Source organism: Centruroides sculpturatus, unplaced genomic scaffold, assembly GCF_000671375.1.
Source record: "Centruroides sculpturatus isolate CEXI.00-Female unplaced genomic scaffold, Cexi_2.0 scaffold6, whole genome shotgun sequence".
Classification (NCBI taxonomy): domain Eukaryota; kingdom Metazoa; phylum Arthropoda; class Arachnida; order Scorpiones; family Buthidae; genus Centruroides; species Centruroides sculpturatus.
In genome coordinates this window covers 1,404,169-1,422,030 of record NW_019384869.1, presented here as the reverse complement: position 1 = coordinate 1,422,030, position 17,862 = coordinate 1,404,169, and the positions used below count along the sequence as shown (strand labels likewise).

Sequence of the window (17,862 nt, the reverse complement as noted above, 5' to 3'; positions counted from 1 at the left end):
AAGGATGTGGTATATGCGTGAAATAGGCATGGAGCGCTGTGAACGATGAGGGAATATAAAAATAACAAATGCCAAACATTATTATTTTTAAGTTATTATAATTTATTCCTTAAAATTATATATCATTAATCAATTACGACAGTAACACTAACAAACAATATCAATTTCTTAATGCTATAGCGTGAACAATATTTTTTGTTAGCCCATCTTTAGCTAACACAAACAAACTGGATGGTTTACCCACTCGAGAGCATGCCACGTATAATTGTCCGTGTGAAAAACATGGTGTGCTCAAATCTAAGCCACAAATAGACATCGTTTGGCCTTGGGATTTGTTGATAGTCATTGCAAATGCCAATCTAATCGGAAACTGAATACATTTGAATTGAATTGGCACATCTGTAGATATAATAGGAATCCGTGGTATTAATATATTTTCACCTCGGAACTTGCCATTTAAAATGCTGGCTTCGATAACGTTTTTCATTAATTTTTGAATGACTAATCGCGTACCGTTGCACAGCCGTGGCGGGTTCAAATTACGAAGCAAGATAATCGGAGATCCAACCTTCAATTGTAAATTATGCGGTGGCATGCCTGGCAAATCCAGTGAGTTCAAAAACTCTGTGGGAAAATTTACAGCTTCGCTGGCATCGCAAACTGTATCAATAGATTTGTATGATACCAAGTTCCCTGGCAACAACTGTTGTATCTTCAGATTTAAATTGTCAACGTCTACATTTTTTGCCGTTAAAATTGCTCTTTCTGCAAGCCACTCATGATTTATGTACTGTGTGTGTACATCGGGAAATATTTGTTCAATGAGAGTATCTTGCGAATCAGCGATTGTGCAGAAATCGGTCGGTAATTTTACGTATCCAGTTTCATCTATAGCAACTTTTCCATCACCGATATTTAAGAGTTGTTTTGAGAATGTTTCAGCGGATGGATCTTGAAGCATTTGAACGCGCATATTTACTTTCAGCTGTACTTTTTCAACATTACGCTACAATGGAGATGATTTTAAGCAAGCGTTGATCTCATCAGCGTATGTTGAACGTGGAATGACGGGAAGTGTTTGTCTGAAATCTCCTGAAAGGACCAACAGAGTGCCACCAAATAGTTTGTCGTTGTTTTTAATATCTTTCAATGTCCTGTTCAACACCTCAAGCGAATGTTTGTGTGCCATAGTACATTCATCCTAGATGATAATTTTACACTGTATCAGCACGGTGGCCATGGACGATTGTTTTTTAATTTTGCATACTGCGTCAGGGTTATTTTGAATATTTAGTGGCAGCTTAAATACTGAATGAGCTGTTCTGCCTCCATCCAATAAAGTTGGCGCAATGCCCGATGATGCAACGGCCAATGCGATGCCATTATTTGATCGTATTTCAGCAAGAATTAGCGAAATAAGGAATGTTTTGCCAGTTTCACCCGGTGCATCCAAAAAGATGAACCCACCTTGTCCTGCTGAAACTGCGAGCATAATGCGGTCATAAATGGTTCTTTGTTCGTCATTCATTAGTTAAAAAAAATGTTAAAGGTGAACAACCGTTATCACTTAGGGGTATGAAAAATAGATAGTAGCCGATTCTCAGACCTACTGAATATGCATATAAAATTTGGTAAAAATCGGTAAAGCCGTTTCGGAGGAGTAAGGTAACTAACAGTGTGACAGGAGTTGTGACAGGAGAATTTTATATATAAGATACTGTACAGACGATAATAAACTCAATTTACCTGCCTAAATTCTCTGTTGCGTGGCGCTGGACGGCGGAAAGTAGTTCGGCTGCCCGATGACGTTTCACCGAATTATAGGAGTTTTTTTACCAGGTTTGTACGGATACCGTCGCAATTTTTTCGCCGTCTTATAGGAATCGTAATTATAGGAACCCGTGTTATGGGGGTCTACTGTATGTGAGTACGAATGAATCGTACAAGCAAAAGAAGAAAAAAAAAGGTCGATAGATTGCACACGATATCCCTGGACGGCGAGTCGGATGGTAACACTAATCCCACCATTCCGTGCTCATTTCAATCGGTCGGAATCGTAGGTGGACGAAAATATGAAATAAAATGGTTCAAATTCTTACAAGATATTATTATTATTTATTGTCAAATTTTGCCCCCTAAAAGTGCCGACCGGGGCGGGCCGCCCCTGCCGTCCCCCCTACGCTACGCTACTGCGTTAATACCCAAAAACGTCTCCTATACACGCGGTACAAATGAAGTGAAGTGTAGTTATCTCCTCGAACCACTAGATGGCGGGCAGAAGCTTGTCACCAGTTTGGCTGCGTTTCTTTATGCAGCGAGAGTGCAGCGTAAATGACGTCACGAGCAGCTATCGCTACACGTCGCTGCATCATAGTTTAGAAACGCTTTCCGCTCGAGCGAAACACGGACGTCATAATCTATCCTTTAATTCCAGTTACAGCCGAAAATAGTGCTTTAGTTAAAGAACTACAATATTTAAATAAAGAGATATAAAGAATCGAGCATTTATCTTTCCATAAATGTGAACAAAGTAAAGAGATAAAAGATATATAATTATATTTAAAATATAGTATTTTCTTATTCTTTACATAACTTTCAGAGTCATTTCATAAAATTTAATCCTTCTTAATATTTCCATAATATTTTTATCAACAGTCACTTCGACTTTTTTATTTTTACAGCATAATATCGTATTATACACACAAACGTCCATTTTGCTTTACACGTGTAGCGGACATAAAAGCTGCTTTATCTTCGCTGCAGCGACCTCTTGCAGCAAACGTTTAGAAACGGTTCGCTACATTGTAGCGCTGCATTTAGAAACGGGTTTCAGAGGGTTCGCTGTAAAGCGCTTCTCGAGCGCTGCATAAAGAAACGCGGCCTTTCCAGCCGAAGTTTTCACTTTATCGTAATAAACTATTTGATATTACGATACGGCGACTCACAACATGACGGAAAGATCCGGTAAAAATCGATGGCGCGAAATATCTTTCCTGGGATTAATATCGTTTCGCCACTTTAAAAAGAACGCGGCGTTTTATTAATTTGGGCGGGGGAACCGTCGGCGACGTCACTTCCGCTCCGCAGTTGGCAACGCGGCACCAGAGCTCGGACTTCCGGCCGTCGAAGAGAAGGGGAAAGTAGTCGACCGTCGGACCGAAGATCGTCACTGTCTACGGAGATAAACATTAGGACGACGTTCGGTCCTTCCTTCCCTTCAGACGCCGGCGTATATTACGAGGGCGGAGAGAAAGAGCGACGAGCGCGAAGGAGGATCGGGCGTGGGCGACGCCAAAGAAGGCCGACGGCCCGACGTCTTCTCGGAATAGACGAGCGAAGATTCCTCCTTCTCCCTGGCCCATGTCCCGGGAAGACAAGGGAAGAGAAGCGGGCCGGGGCGACGGGGCGACCGAAGGTGAGTCGTTCGACCCAAGATGCGCGATGGGCACTCGGCCGATCCCCGTGCTCTGTCGGTGTTAATTCGGCCGGTAGAACAAATGGATGGGAGGCACGCGGGTCGAAAATCGACTTATTATTATTCTCTCCTTCCCAATGAATGTAATCTACCGTTATAATAATGAAACGCTGATGGACGAGGTTTTCAACAATGGTAAATACGGTTTGATCGACGTAAACGCTTCCTTCTTATCAGCACCGACTCCAGTTTGATTCCGTCGTCACCGGCACCGAAATTCCATTGGAGTTTCGACTCCTTTGAAAACTCCGGTGAAATTTTGGTGCCGGCCCGAGAAGAAACGTGAAAAGTGGCACCGTCTTCTTGGGTTGCTTGTCGGGAGATGGAAAGAACGGGAGGGCACGTGTCCCGTCTTTCCTCGGTGATTCCCTGACGAATTTCCCGAAATCTGATGCTCTGAAATATTTTGCTCCTGTTTTGCACTATTGGGCCTCTTCCTTCAGATGGTCGGCTGGGACCGTCGAGACCGCCTCCGGGTGTGACGGTTGAAGTCCCGTTTCTTTGCAAAATTTATTCCCGTTTTCCTTTTTCTTTGCTTCATCTAATTTGCCATTTTCTCATGTTCATGCTGCTGGCAATGCGCGGAACATGTTCTGGAAGTCGTCCGTGTCTATAATTTCAAAAAATCTAATTACTTTGACTTGCCATATCAGAGTGTTCTTTCTTGTCTTCCAGAATTTTGATGGACGACTCCTCGTATACTCTGGCGGTCGATTTTCGAGCCGACAGCTCGAAAATCGACCGCCGTGTCTGTTTAGGCTTCGGCATTTACTATGACTATGATGAAATTCGCAACTGTCGCTTTTGTCCGGGTGGCACTGTGATGCTGGCCAAACCGTGTGCCGTAACAAAGGCCATCGAGTGGGGTTCCGACTCCTATAATTCGTGCTACTGCCACTATCTGCCATCTGTTTTGCACTACTGTTATATCTCTTCTTGTTCAAAATAACTCTCACCCGATCGTCACCGAGACCCGGAACATCATTCGGCAATCGAATAATAATTACTATTTCGGGCAGATGTGCTCTCGTCGGGAGAGATTGGTGACGAACATGCCGACAAGTTGACCAGAATGGCGGCACTGGACCAAAGTTAATTCCTTTCTTATAATAAAATTATTATTTTCGCTGTCAAGAAAGTGCTATGGAATGGTCTACCGAAATGACGGTGGGTGGGCGGGATAACTGTTCCAGATCTGTCGCTTGTCGGTTCTTTTCCCAGATTGTGGATTCTCGGTTTGAGCTTGACCGGGGATTGCAACCATTTTGACTATCGCCTCGGAAGATTCGTCGTCCCCGACAATGCGGGTCTTTGCCCTGTCTGCCATTCAGAGGATTGTGGTTTGCTGCGCCACCTCCTCCTGTTCGACACTTGAAAGAGAAAGATTACGGCTTAAACTTATCATCGACTTTGATGGCGGCCACGCGACTTCTCCTAGTTTGGTGACGACTTTATTAATAAGGAAAACTCTTACCCGGAACTCTGCAACATCATCAAAACATTTAATACCGTTGCATCAATCTGATTGTGGACTTAGTAACTCGTAAATACCTTAATTTCTTTCGTACTGCTGATTGCATATTGTCGGCATACTTCATTGTATAATTGTAAATATCTTGTTTTGCTATTCAAAAACTTCACTCCTCTTGGGTTGTCTAAATGATTTCCATGTGTATTTTCTACAATATCAAGATTAATTAGTTTCTAGTGTATATATTATTATGTGGTTAAATTTTACCTATGCACATTGTCATGGCCGCAGTCACAAATGTTTGTGCTCCTGACTGATTCTGCCCTGAGGGGAGCTACTGGCATGCTGCTGAATGTATAACATCACTACTGTAGTTATTGATACGTGTGTTGAAGAAATACTGTGAATCAATAACTAGTGACGTTATACACTTGGTTGGCTGCTGGCAGCTCCCCTCAGGGAGGAATGAATCAGGAGCACAAACAGTTGCGACTGCGGCCATGATAGTGCATATAGGTAAAATTTTACCTATTATGTTTTATTAGTGCCAAGATATTTCTTTTATTACTTGTATAAACTAACGTATATCTACAGTAATTAATGGCTAGTTGTGGCTAGTGGTACTAGGTATGTATTTAATACATTAATAAAATGAAGAAGTAGGTCATCCCAGTATCGCCGATTGTGATGGTGATGCCGAGAATGTAATTCTGTCATCTGACTGTCTACTGTGCTGTTTTCAAAGTAGTTTTACATTTTGTCAGCATTTTGTCTGCTTTTGGCATAATTTGACATGAAAATTTCTCAATGTTTTCATTACGACATCTTGAGAAGTCTTGTTGAGACTTTTAAATTCATTATTTTTTCTAAAAAATTTCAAATAACATCACTTGTCCTTGAAATGTCTTGGTCTTCCTTCCAAACTCGAAATACCGGTTTGTGGAATTAAAACAAAAATAAAATTATAATTGGCAATTAATAGCTCCTCAATTTGTCATAAAAATGTAGCTAAGAGATAGCTAGATTAATTAATGCAAAATTTTAAAGTAGTCAAAACCAATTGGAATTTTAGTAGTCCAACAAAAAACCAAAAGAATACTAAAATGTGTAGCAAAAGTGTTTGTTTTTCTAAGGCCTCTGTATAAGTAAAATAATGTAACAGAATAATATTAATAACTGCATTTAAAAGTTTGATACCTGTATTAGTTGTATCTGTTGTTAAAAACACAATAAACAATATTTTAAATGCACTTTTTCACTTTAAACTTTGAATTAAGATTGACTTGTTCGAAGAATACTGTTGCCTGCTAAAAACAATTTTTTATTTATGCCACCTTACTAAAATCATGTGTTCAATCAGAAAAATGATAATAGAATTTTGTTTTGCATGGAGTATAGCTTTTTTTCCCATGTGCACTATTGTGTAGAGAATTTTTAGTTTTTATTGTTTTGCTTGGATACCAGTTTTCAACTACCATAGGCCAGTGGGGAGGTGCACATCTTCTCCAAGTCTGGCTGAGGCTCTGCAAGTATCTCTTCATAATGGCCGTTTTCTTATCTCAGTTGGTGTCTTTTGGTTATTCAACTCGTCTTTGGGTTCCATTGTCATAGGTACAATTAGATTGATATTTTTATAGAAAATTTTGTTTTACAGCTGTCCCTGCATTGACCGATTGAATAGTGCAAAAAGAAAAAAAAACAAATTCACTCACCCAAAACCAAATAGTGCAAGAGTGCTCACTTGGTCCTGATTGTCACCCAATGAGATCCCTGTTTGTGATCCCAATTTGTTCGGGCTCTGGTATTTCACCCAAACTGTCTCTCTTGCGCAACCAGTCAAATGACAAAGAATGAAAAAATGCAAAATTTTGGGACAGAGGTATATTCCTGGACTGGCCACTGGTGGGACTCCAGCATCATCCATTTTATCATGCATCTTTTTTCATTCTTCATTTGTTCCATCCTCTGGGATTTTCCCAGTTTTTTTCCTTTTTTGTTGCTTTGGTGTTCTTTTTGCTGCCTGTTCAAGGGGTCAGCACTTTCTCTTGTTTTGGTCCAGAACAGTGTTTTCTTTTGCTGAGCTCTGTATAGTCAGCTTGGAGCATTTTCTTTTGGACCTGTTGGCCACTTTACGTCCATCCTGTCATCTCCTGACTTCCTGTTCTGGTGACTCCGGACGCATCATGCCTTTGTGCGTTTGGTGCTTCATTTTTGTTTATTGTCATGTTTTCCAAATTCTGTCCTGTATCTTTAAGATTCTTGTTTGATTTGTTCTTTCTCCTATTAAATTTATTTATCTCAACCGCTTCTGTCTTGATATTGATGGATTGGTGTATAAATATTTCCGCTTACTGTTTTGGTCCTTGTGCTGTTAAATTTATTTTTTGTGTTATGTGTGTGCATTTAATGTGCATCTCAGGCAGCATTGGGATTGTATGCATATTGCATAACTTGTGGAGCTGCCATTAAAATATTATTTTTTAATTTTGCTTAGCATTCACCTCTGGAAAACCTCCAACTTCTCCCCGACCCCAGTCTGCCTCTCCAAAATTACCAGTGTCTGGAAACATGATGGAAAATGGATGCAGAGAGACTCGACACATCAGCAAAAGGTGCGCCTTTTATGCAGGATGCAGGAGCAGGATTAGATCCTCTTCGGCTGGCAGAAATCCGCAGAATGATCTACGGGCTAGGTACTGGGCCTTCCTGTTTGAAAATCTACATCGTGCCGTGGACGAGATTTATCAGACTTGCGAAATGGACGAAAGTGTAGTTGAATGCAAAGTATACTTAATATATATTTAGAGTTCTTTAAAGATAAAATTTTATTTTATTTACACTCTTTTTTCCAGGAAGCTATCATGATGCTGGAGAATTATTCTAAAGAATTTCGGTCACTCATACAATGGTTAAACTTGAATAAAGATTTTGAAAATACATTACCTCCAAATAGGTAATAAATTCAAATATTTAGTACAGAATTAAAATTATTTAGTATTGGTTTGTTCCTAATTGTCTTAGTTGATAGTCATATGGTGGTGCCTTGTACTTCAAATTTAATTCATTTCGGGAGCTGTTCAATCTCTGAATCAAATTTCCCCATTAGAAATAACAAAATGAATTAATCTGTTCCCAGACCTTAAACAATACCCATTTCGATAAACAGCAAATACAGATAATTTTACATAAAAATAATATAATTAAATACTATAAATAATAAATTAAAACACAAAAACAATAAATAAAATACCTAAATAATGTAAAATGAAAATTGCATTTACTGTACCTTAAGTGAAAAATGGAGATTTCTCATTTCTTAAGGTCACAATGCAATTTGCTTAGATTTTTCTCAAATAATCTTCTCAGAAATGATATTAACAGCCAATTGGTTCTCATTCATTCACACTATGGGAAACTTTTCCATCTCAATAATGTGCAGTCTTCCAGAGGTCAATGTTATTACACCTTTAGTAACATATGTTGCTTTTATTGCTCACTTGTTCTTAAGAATGATGCATGCTCAACTTTGTCATCTTAAATGTGACTGCCAGATGTGTGTACTTTCATGCTTAACAATAACTTCCTTTTTCGCATTAATCATCGATACTACAATCTTTCTCTTAAGCTTTGTTTCTTCTATAACTTTCTTTAATGCCATAGTTAATAGGTATTATATGTATATAACCAAACACACCAAAAATAAAGCAAAATATCACTGAAAATACGAGTGTAACACAAGAGCAAGAGATAACATGGACACATAATAGAAGGTGTTTATACCACAAGCACATTTTTTCACTGCATACAGAGTTTGTTCAAACTCTGGAATGAATTTTTCTCTAATTTAATTAGCATTCAAATTCTTGCATGTTTGAAGTTAGTCATTCGAAGTATGAGGTATCACTGTTTTTTAAAAACAGACCATTTTCATAGTGAATTTAGTAAACACACTGTTATTTTATCCTAATATACAATGAAGTGCCATTGAATTAAGATAGGAGACATTTTATAAATCCTATACTGTGCTTCTCATTTGTATGCATGCCTGACCTGTTTTATGGTTATACATAACTGGCAGCTGCCTTCCCCAAACATTTGTCCCGAGAATTGTAGTGAGAAAAGCCCATTGCATTTCTAACCCTTTTTCATACAGAACCATAGTATTAGACATACTTCATACTTGATCAGTGTCAGATAGTAGATGTTTGATGAACAGGTTACTTGACATTCAAAATTTTTGAACTAGATTTTCTCATATGAAGGCAACTCTGAAAATTTCTTGGTATGTGAAATGCAGGTAAAAAACAGTCTGTGATACTTTACTGCTGAACATTTTCTGAGCATAATTTCAACAGTATACCTGCATCCTTGAAATTTGCCACAAGTGGGAAGTGCCACCAAATCTGGATATTGAAAGTGGAGCTGACACGGGAGTATTTCCAAGCAATGATGTTATACAGTTTTAAATCTGGTTTGTCTGAGTCCCAGTGCCTCCATCATTTGCAAGCAGCATTTTCTTGTCCATCCAGAATGAAAGTATTCTGGTGATACATAGAATTTAGACGTGGCAGAAACAGCCTTAAAGATGAAGAGAACAGCAGTCGACCTGCAACTACAATGACTCCAGAAAATGTGATTTGTGTAGAGAAACTGCTTAGAGAAGACCCAGTATAATCCATAAAGATATTGAGCACACCATGGGTATTGGATCGGTGGCAGTGAGTAGTATCTTACACAATCATCTTGAAATCGGGAAGATTGTGTCTCAGTTGTCTCATTCTCTGACTGAACAGCAAAAAGAAATTTGTGTGAAATGGTGCTGCTAAGTGCTGGGAAAGCTCAAAACATGTGTGACATTATCACTAGTGATGAGACCTGGATCTACCAGTTCGACCCCAAAAGCAAGAGACAGTCTGCACTTTGGATCTTCTCTGATAAAGCATCACCTGTCAAAGTCAAACGTTCAAGAAGTGTTGGTTGGAAAATGATAGTGACATTCTTTGGAAGACAGACAGAGTCATGTTGCCAGCATAGCCCTTGAAGTTAGGAAGACAGTTATGCTGAATGGTATATCACCATTTGTCTTCCTCAAGTCTTTTAAGAAATCAACAAATGGCATGGCACCCTAAAACAGGTCTTCTTGGACTCTTGCTGCACCATAACAATGCAATGGTGAATACAGCAATGAGAACAGTACAGAGACACATTGGCAGACATCTCAGAAGATGACTGGTGTTAGTGCTTCCAGAGCAGGTTCTCCTGCATGCAACAGTGCATTTGAACATCCTCATACTTTGAGAAGATATGAGGGGGACAGAACGTAACAGGTCAATGTATCTAGAAACTTTCAGAGTGGCCCTCATATGACAGTTTTGAGTGTATTAGAAATTCATGAATAATGGTTAAAAAAACAAGCAACTGGACAAACTGCAGAAGGCAGTTGGTTTTGAATGACTGTGGACTTTGGTGGCTGGTCTGCATCTTACATCCTCAAGGTCAATCACTATTTCATTTCATCTCCAATGTGAACATGGGATACAGCCAGACAGTCATTGCATGGAATGTGCAATGCTTCATGTCAGCTTTGGAAGTCAGTGACCAACGAGAGTGCCACTGCTAACTGCACACCAATGGGTTCATTACTTGTCTGGTCTTAAGAACATCAAACCTAGACATCTGATGATTGGTAACAAATAGCTTTGATGATCATCCCAATTTAAACCTCATTATGCCAATGGAGGACTAAAGATATGATGTTAACTCCACAAAGCAGTGGATCCTGCATGCCAGGTTGAAATGATACAGGTTAGTGGAAACTCAGTGGTGGCCTTGGAGTGTCTTCATTTGAACATCTTTGGAACCTTTGGTATACATTAGTGTTGCAATGAATAGTATATTTGGCCAGGAGTGTGGCCGAATATTCGGCCAAACTATTCGGCTTGATTAACGCACGTAAGAAAATTGGCGCGCAAACCGCATTATTGCAATGACCCTTCTCTCTATTGGTATTAACGCGATTGCTGTCACTACGTTTCACCAATTGCGTTAATTCTTGACAGTTCTAGCAGACAGACAAGAGCGTCATGGCAGTATGTGATAAATGATGATATCAAATGTGGATAACAATAAGCTGCCTCGACTTGTTCAATTATGTTATCAACTGAATTTCATATTTATTTTCACATTTTTACGTCCTTCACATGTAAATAATGAAAAAAGAACAGAGAAGGTCTGTGAAAATGTGAAAATAAATATGAAATTCAGTTGATAACATAATTGAACAAGTCGAGGCAGCTTATTGGCGCAAAATTCGCGGCCGTCAATGCCAAACAATTGTTGTCATAGACTTTGGAAAGCTAAATGCTTGTAATGAAAGTCACTTAGCGTGCATGGGCGAAAACCTGGGACCGTACGAGCTACCAAGCTGTCTCGAATCTGTGAAATCATAACTGTGACTTAATTTGATGTCCTATTTGTCTCTTTTCTCCTTTATCACCAGGCTATGAGTCACGTAATTGTAAAATGGGAAATCTACGACGGAAAAGTGACAAATCAAAAGTATTGTGAGCACATATAATGATGTATGCATAGGCATACGTGGACTAGAGCGATAGAGGTAAGAGAAAGGAAAGAGCAAAGACGAGCGCTTAAAAAGAAGGATAGGCAGGGTCAGACCCTCAGATGTGTGACGATTTTCGAACAAATAGGTGTGTACGTCTGCTGATCCTTGTAATTATAAATTGTGAATACATGTGACTAATATTATTTTCTTTTTTATTTTGTGCATGTTATAAGTTATAAACAATTATAAACAAACAACACTAACCTGATAACATTAAATCTAAATACCAAAATGATTTATTTACTGTGGTTTTGTTATTTCTTACTCCTGCTTTTAGGTATTCGGTATTCGGCCAAATAGCGAAAAAATAGCCGAATACCGAATAGTAACCGAATATTCGTTACATCACTAGTATACATATCAATGACTCTTGGTGCATCCCAGTACATAGATCTGACTGGCAATTTGCACCCATTTATGTCTATTCTAACATATCTCAATAAAATTGGCATCTACTGGAAAAAAAACTATTCATTGCACAGATCCCAATTGGGTACTATATAATTCAAGGAACATTTTCCCAACTGCCATGATGTATTGGCAACCTAGAAGCCCTAATTTAAATTTCATCAAAAATCTTTGATACATTGTGGAAAACAAGGGTCATGCCTGTGACTCATCATTGGGGAACTGATTAAATTGTAGATTACTGTGGATGAAGCATAGCATACCATATCCATGAACACTTTGAAAGCTTGTCAACTCCATGCACACCATATGTAGGTAGTCATTGGGGCAAGATAGATTCAACTAGTTAATAGATAAGTAACTCTAATTCAATGGCACTTCAGTGTTAAATAATATACCTGTAAATTTAGACCTAAAGTTAAAATACAAATACAATGCAGTATTGAAAATCCAGATTAATTGGGGCCAGAACCCATCTTCATTTTCAGTTCGTCCAGATTTTCAAATACAGTAGAGCGTTGATTATCCGAATCAATTGGGGACTGGAGTTGTTCGGAAGATCGATGTTTCGGATAACCAATTATGTACGAAAAAATATATTAATTTATCCCATCTTTACATTTTTCTCCGTTGCGTGTCACTTCGCGTTGAATTTTCATCGATGTTAAGCCTAATGAAGACTATTGTATCGTTAAAAATTATTTTTTTATTTTGTACGAACAAAATAAATATATTGAGAAATGTAAAAACAATAAAAAAATTATACTTCAGAAGTTAATTTAGTATCAAAAACGTAAAATATTTGAGTAGCCCAACACATAGCCAAAGATTGCAGCGCCACAGCACTGGCAAAAATTTAAATTTGCTGACTGGAATTCTTTCGGATAACCAGCTTTTGGATAAACGACGCTCTACTGTATAATGTGTAAATTGGTATTGTAATTATTGTAAACTCCAAATACACTGTGTGTCAAGTTTAGGTTTCTAAGTTCAAGCCAGTACTTCACAAGGAATGTACAAATACTTGCAGACAAATATTCAAAATACAATTTACAAAATCACTATATTTAATGAAAAAATATACTAATCATAATTTCAAAATTAAAAATTCTGAATTTTGCATTGTTGATATTCTAACATTCATTCAAGACTGACAGAACAGTGGCACAAAGTTACCATTGAAAGGGTTATTAATATCCATTTTTTGATGATCAAATTCTGGATTTTTGACATTTCTTTGTAATTTATCACAATATTTGTATTTAGGCTTTGAATTCCTTTGTCATTTTGATAACTGTATTAGATAACAAAATGTATAAATAAAAATTGTAATATTTAATTCCTCAAAATAGGAAAGACCCAATATATTATCTTATTGCAGAAATGATTAAAAAAAAAGGATTAACTGTTGGATTAGCCACCTCAATCTTCAGATCTAATCCCAATAGAGAATATCTTGTGTGTGCTTCCAATATGTATATGCTGATGACAAATACAATTCCATAAAGACTTGAAAGTTGTAGAGGGGAAAGTGTGGCATGCTAAACCAACTGCCACATTTATTATGAATGTGGTCCAGACTATTTTTGAGGTTATTCAAAAAATTGGATGGACCACAAGATTTTAGACCTACTATTTGTAGTTATTTTTTCAGATAATTGTTGGAGCAAGGCAAAGCCAAGTGATGACTAACACTTGACTTCATGTATTCCTTGTCAACATTATAACTCTAGAAAGAATTGTCTGATCTTGATGAAATTTTCTAGGATGATTCATCATCACTCAAGGATGAACTGATTAAAATCTCAACTCTCAAAAATGATCAGTTTTTATAGAACTGGAGATAGGGGTCAAAACAAAGGTTGTATTTTTATTCAATATGGATCATTTTTGAGAGTTGAAATTTTAATCAGTTCATCCTTGAGTGATGATGAGTTGTCCTAGAAAATTTCATCAAGATTGGACAACTCTTTCTAGAGATAAAATGTTGATAAGGAATGCATGAAGTCAAGTGTTAGTTGCTTCCTGCACACGTGTAGAAGCATCATCTAGTGGTCGGAAAATATGACAAGCATTAAAATGGTAATTTTGAAAGATAAATGTTATCACTAACTAGATACTCAACAAATATAAAGAATCTTTATAGAATAATAAGTTAAAAAAAGTTTTATTTTTAAAATGTTACATTTATACAAAATCAGAAATTATTAAACTTGCTTGGCAGCTGCTTCCTGCATGCACATGTAGAAGCATCATTGAGTAGTCGCTGTACGCTGCCAAATTTTGAAGTTCTGTCATATTGCAAATGTAAGCCATTTTTATTTTTGCTATGCCTTGTATATCAAAACAGAGTGATCGGGTTAGGTGTGAGCATCAAGAGACTATCAACAGCCCTTCCCCGCAATGTGAGCAATCCTATTGAAGTGCATGTTCAGGGCCTTGGAAATCAGATTGATTTCAACTATCTCACAGAATACAGTGAAGAAACGATAAACTCGGGTTTACAGTTTGATGCAACTCTATTAACTCGTGCTCAAATTGCAACAGAGCTTCTCCAGATATGAAAGTCAACAGAGCAGGTAGATGTAATCACTGTGAAAAAGATCCCTTCAAGTTCTTTGCTAGAAATAATATGAATCCTGGAGAAGTATCACCTGAATTGCAGGGTCTAACTTATTTTAACAGATGTTTATTACTCAAATTCATCCAGTAATTACTTTATATAGAATCAGAGGTGCTCGCTATCCCTACAGTGGTAACGTGATAAATTTTTGCCAGAGTATAGATTCCTATATTACAGAGCTTTCCATTGATCCTCAGTCTTTAGTAACAACAATAGTTTTTCAGAAAGAAATGCATGATGGCATGCTTGTGCTGATAAGCTGCAAGCCGCACTTAAGTGGCTTAAAATATATATATATATATATCTCATAATATGTATTATAGAAACATAAAAATAAGTGAGAGAAATCTCAGAGCTATACCCTCCAATGGCAATATCAGTCAACTTCTTCCCTCTCTTGAGATTGATTCAGAGATAAAATCCAATTTGAATGAACTTGATGAAAGTTTTGTTCCTCTTATCAATACTATTGATCACAAGCATCATATTGCTAGAAGACTCAATTTAGCTTACCCTGAACTTGAAGGCACTCCAATCAATGAATTCAATGAAGAGGGATATATAGCCAGACCTTTCCCTTGCTTTTTTCCCACTGGAAATGGTGATTATCTCCAACCAAGAACAAAATCCTTGACAAGAGATGAGTACTTTAAGTTTCTCATGGAATTCCATGATAAAGGGTTTGCTACAGATCCCAGATTTCGCTTCTTTGCAATGAATTTGATGATGCATCACCAGGCACTGCATACTTCTGGAATTTATATATGCCATACTAATCTTATTCATTTGAATATTGAACAAATAAGTGAGCGAATTAGTAATGATCCAAGTTTTCTTCAACAAATTATGGTCCATACATTCAACCTTAGATCAACAAAGCCATATTGGAGCTCTCGGTGTTCTGAACTTTTAGCAATGGTTGAGCAACTTGGTTGTCTCTCCGTTTTTGGACACTTTCAGTTGCTGATTATCATTGGCCCCATCCTTTCAAATTGTTAGCTCCTGATCATGACCTTTCTTCGATATCAGACATCAAGTGTCAAACTCTCATGCACGATAATCCTCTCTTAGTCTCTTGGTTCTTCCAGTGTAGAAGTTTTATTTTCATGGAGAAAGTCTTGAAGCCAATTTTTGAAGTGACCGATTTTTGGTTTAGATTTGAGTGGCAACATAGAGGTAGTCCTCATCTGCATGGAGTTTTTTGGCTGAGAGATTGCTGCATACCTAACACAGAAAATTTCTCCAATGAAACAAAAGAACAAATCAAGGCATTTTTTGATAATCTTGTGTTGCCATCAATCTGATATCTGACTTTTCAGTGATGTTACTGAGGATGATAGGCTTCAGGATCTTGGCCATCTGATCAACACATTTCAATTGCACACAGTGTGTAGTAGACAGTGTCTCAGAGAGAAAGGTAGGAATAGACAAATTGAAATGTAGGTTTGATTTCCCCAAACCTCTCCATGAAACGTGGACCTCCTTGGTGTGACATAGCTTCTCCCAATGGTTATTGTCAATTTATTCTGAAGTGGAGCAATGCTTGGTGTGCCAGATATAATCCTCTTCTCACTCAGATGTGGCGAGCCAACACTGACTTCACCCCAATTATTAGCCAAGCTGTTCTGAATTATGTCACCAAATATGCATCCAAAGGTGAAACAGCTTCCACATCCTATAAGAATGTATTGAATGCCATAGTGACTAGCCAAACTGGTGATACCCCAGCAAAGTCTATAGTTCAGAAAATGATGATATCAACATTAGTTGAGCGGAACTATTCAGCTCAGAAAGTCATGCATGTTACAATGGGTTGGCCTTTATATCAATCATCGACAGATTTTATAACTCTCACGTGAGGGATGATGATTGGAGTAATGTTTCGATCCAACATGCTGATGAAAATGTTTGGATTCAGCAGAGTATAGTTGAAAAATATCAGAATCAACCAGAAGAATTTTTACCACAGTCATCATTGATTTTGCAAAGAGGTGGTATAAAAGAGGTGAAAGGTTCATTTGTTGTATGAAAGATGCAGTTGTCAGAATTTTTCCATGAATCAAGTTTGAAACAGATTCTGACAAACAAGAGCAGTTTTACAAACTCCAATGCATTTACTTTACATTCTATTCCATGGTGAGTTCTGCAGTATTCTTGATAGAATTGGGTGTGAAACATGGTTTGAGGCATATGAGAGGAGTGATATTGGTGCAATAGAACAGTCAGTCAGTCAGTCTTTATTTAAAGTGCATACGCACATATCTGGCCATGCTAGGTGCATTACCAGATAAGTATACATAGGAATTATTTACATATTAACAGTACAAATCAATAGCACACAAAACATTATAGTCAGTTGAAGTAATACAAAGCAAAATAATATAAATACAGTTTTGCATAACACAATAAACAGTAGCATAATAACATTAATTAAGAAATTAAACATATTGATAGTAGATCAAATGTTAACAATTATTTATGGTTATTTCCAGTTACGATAACAAATATTAGAATGTAAAGTACTATATTTAATTTGCTGCTCTACAACGAATTTTTCTTAGAGCCGGGACCTAACGGGTACTTTACGCAGTTCGCGTTTGTTAGTTGCCAGGCCTGGACTTTTAGCGTGCACCGGAAAAAATTAAGGACAAAGTTAGTCACAAAAAATTCTCAATAATAAATGTTTAATCAAGTTTAACAAATACTATGTACAAGATTTATAAACAAACAACAAATTTATTAATCAAAATCACAAAATCAACCCGACAAACTTAAGTCTTATTCTAACTTAGAACTATTCCCCTTGGAATTCCGACAAAACAAAATCCAATTCTTAACTTAGATACAAATTCTCTTATAACTATCAATCCTAACCGTCACCTCAATTAATACTCGGAACCTTTTCTTTCTACTCAAGACTTTCCTATTTTCCAATCCCCAAAATCGAACCTTCAATCTCCTACTAGGATTTCCTATTCGACACCTATTCACTGCTACCAGCAGACCAACGCTTTCGGTTCAGGAGCTCACCTCTTCTGTCTTCACTTGAGCTACTGTACTTATAGTATGAGGTGACGTCACAGTTCTACTGTAGCCACTCCCCTCATTTACATATCTACACGTAACATTGTTTTCTCTTCGTTATCTGGTAGCTTATTTCTCGACAATACTTTGTTAACCTTTTACAGCATTTCTTTAACAATTATCGGGATGTTTTGTTAAGGTTACACAAGTTCCTAGAAAGTCTATTGGGGTGTCCCCCC

The 17,862-nt window shown here is 37.5% G+C and overlaps 2 protein-coding genes and 1 pseudogene across 2 annotated transcripts in view; 2 read left to right on the top strand and 1 right to left on the bottom strand.

Moving 5' to 3' along the window:
- Positions 1-23: 23 nt before the first annotated feature.
- LOC111630875 (ATP-dependent DNA helicase pif1-like) lies at positions 24-992 on the bottom strand. Its single transcript, XM_023375038.1, has one exon. The coding sequence runs from the start codon at positions 971-973 to the stop codon at positions 161-163; it is 813 nt and encodes a 270-aa protein (XP_023230806.1). The 5' UTR covers positions 974-992; the 3' UTR covers positions 24-160.
- Positions 993-2,775: 1,783 nt separating this feature from the next.
- Positions 2,776-17,862, top strand: part of LOC111630848 — a 24,476-nt gene continuing 9,389 nt past the window's right edge. The window contains exons 1-3 of the mRNA XM_023375012.1: positions 2,776-3,415; positions 7,441-7,730; positions 7,799-7,899. Of these exons, the coding sequence (XP_023230780.1) occupies positions 3,361-3,415; positions 7,441-7,730; positions 7,799-7,899 (446 nt within the window). The 5' untranslated portion in view covers positions 2,776-3,360. The remainder of the gene's footprint in view (positions 3,416-7,440; positions 7,731-7,798; positions 7,900-17,862) is intronic.
- LOC111630822 lies at positions 14,048-15,919 on the top strand (annotated as a pseudogene).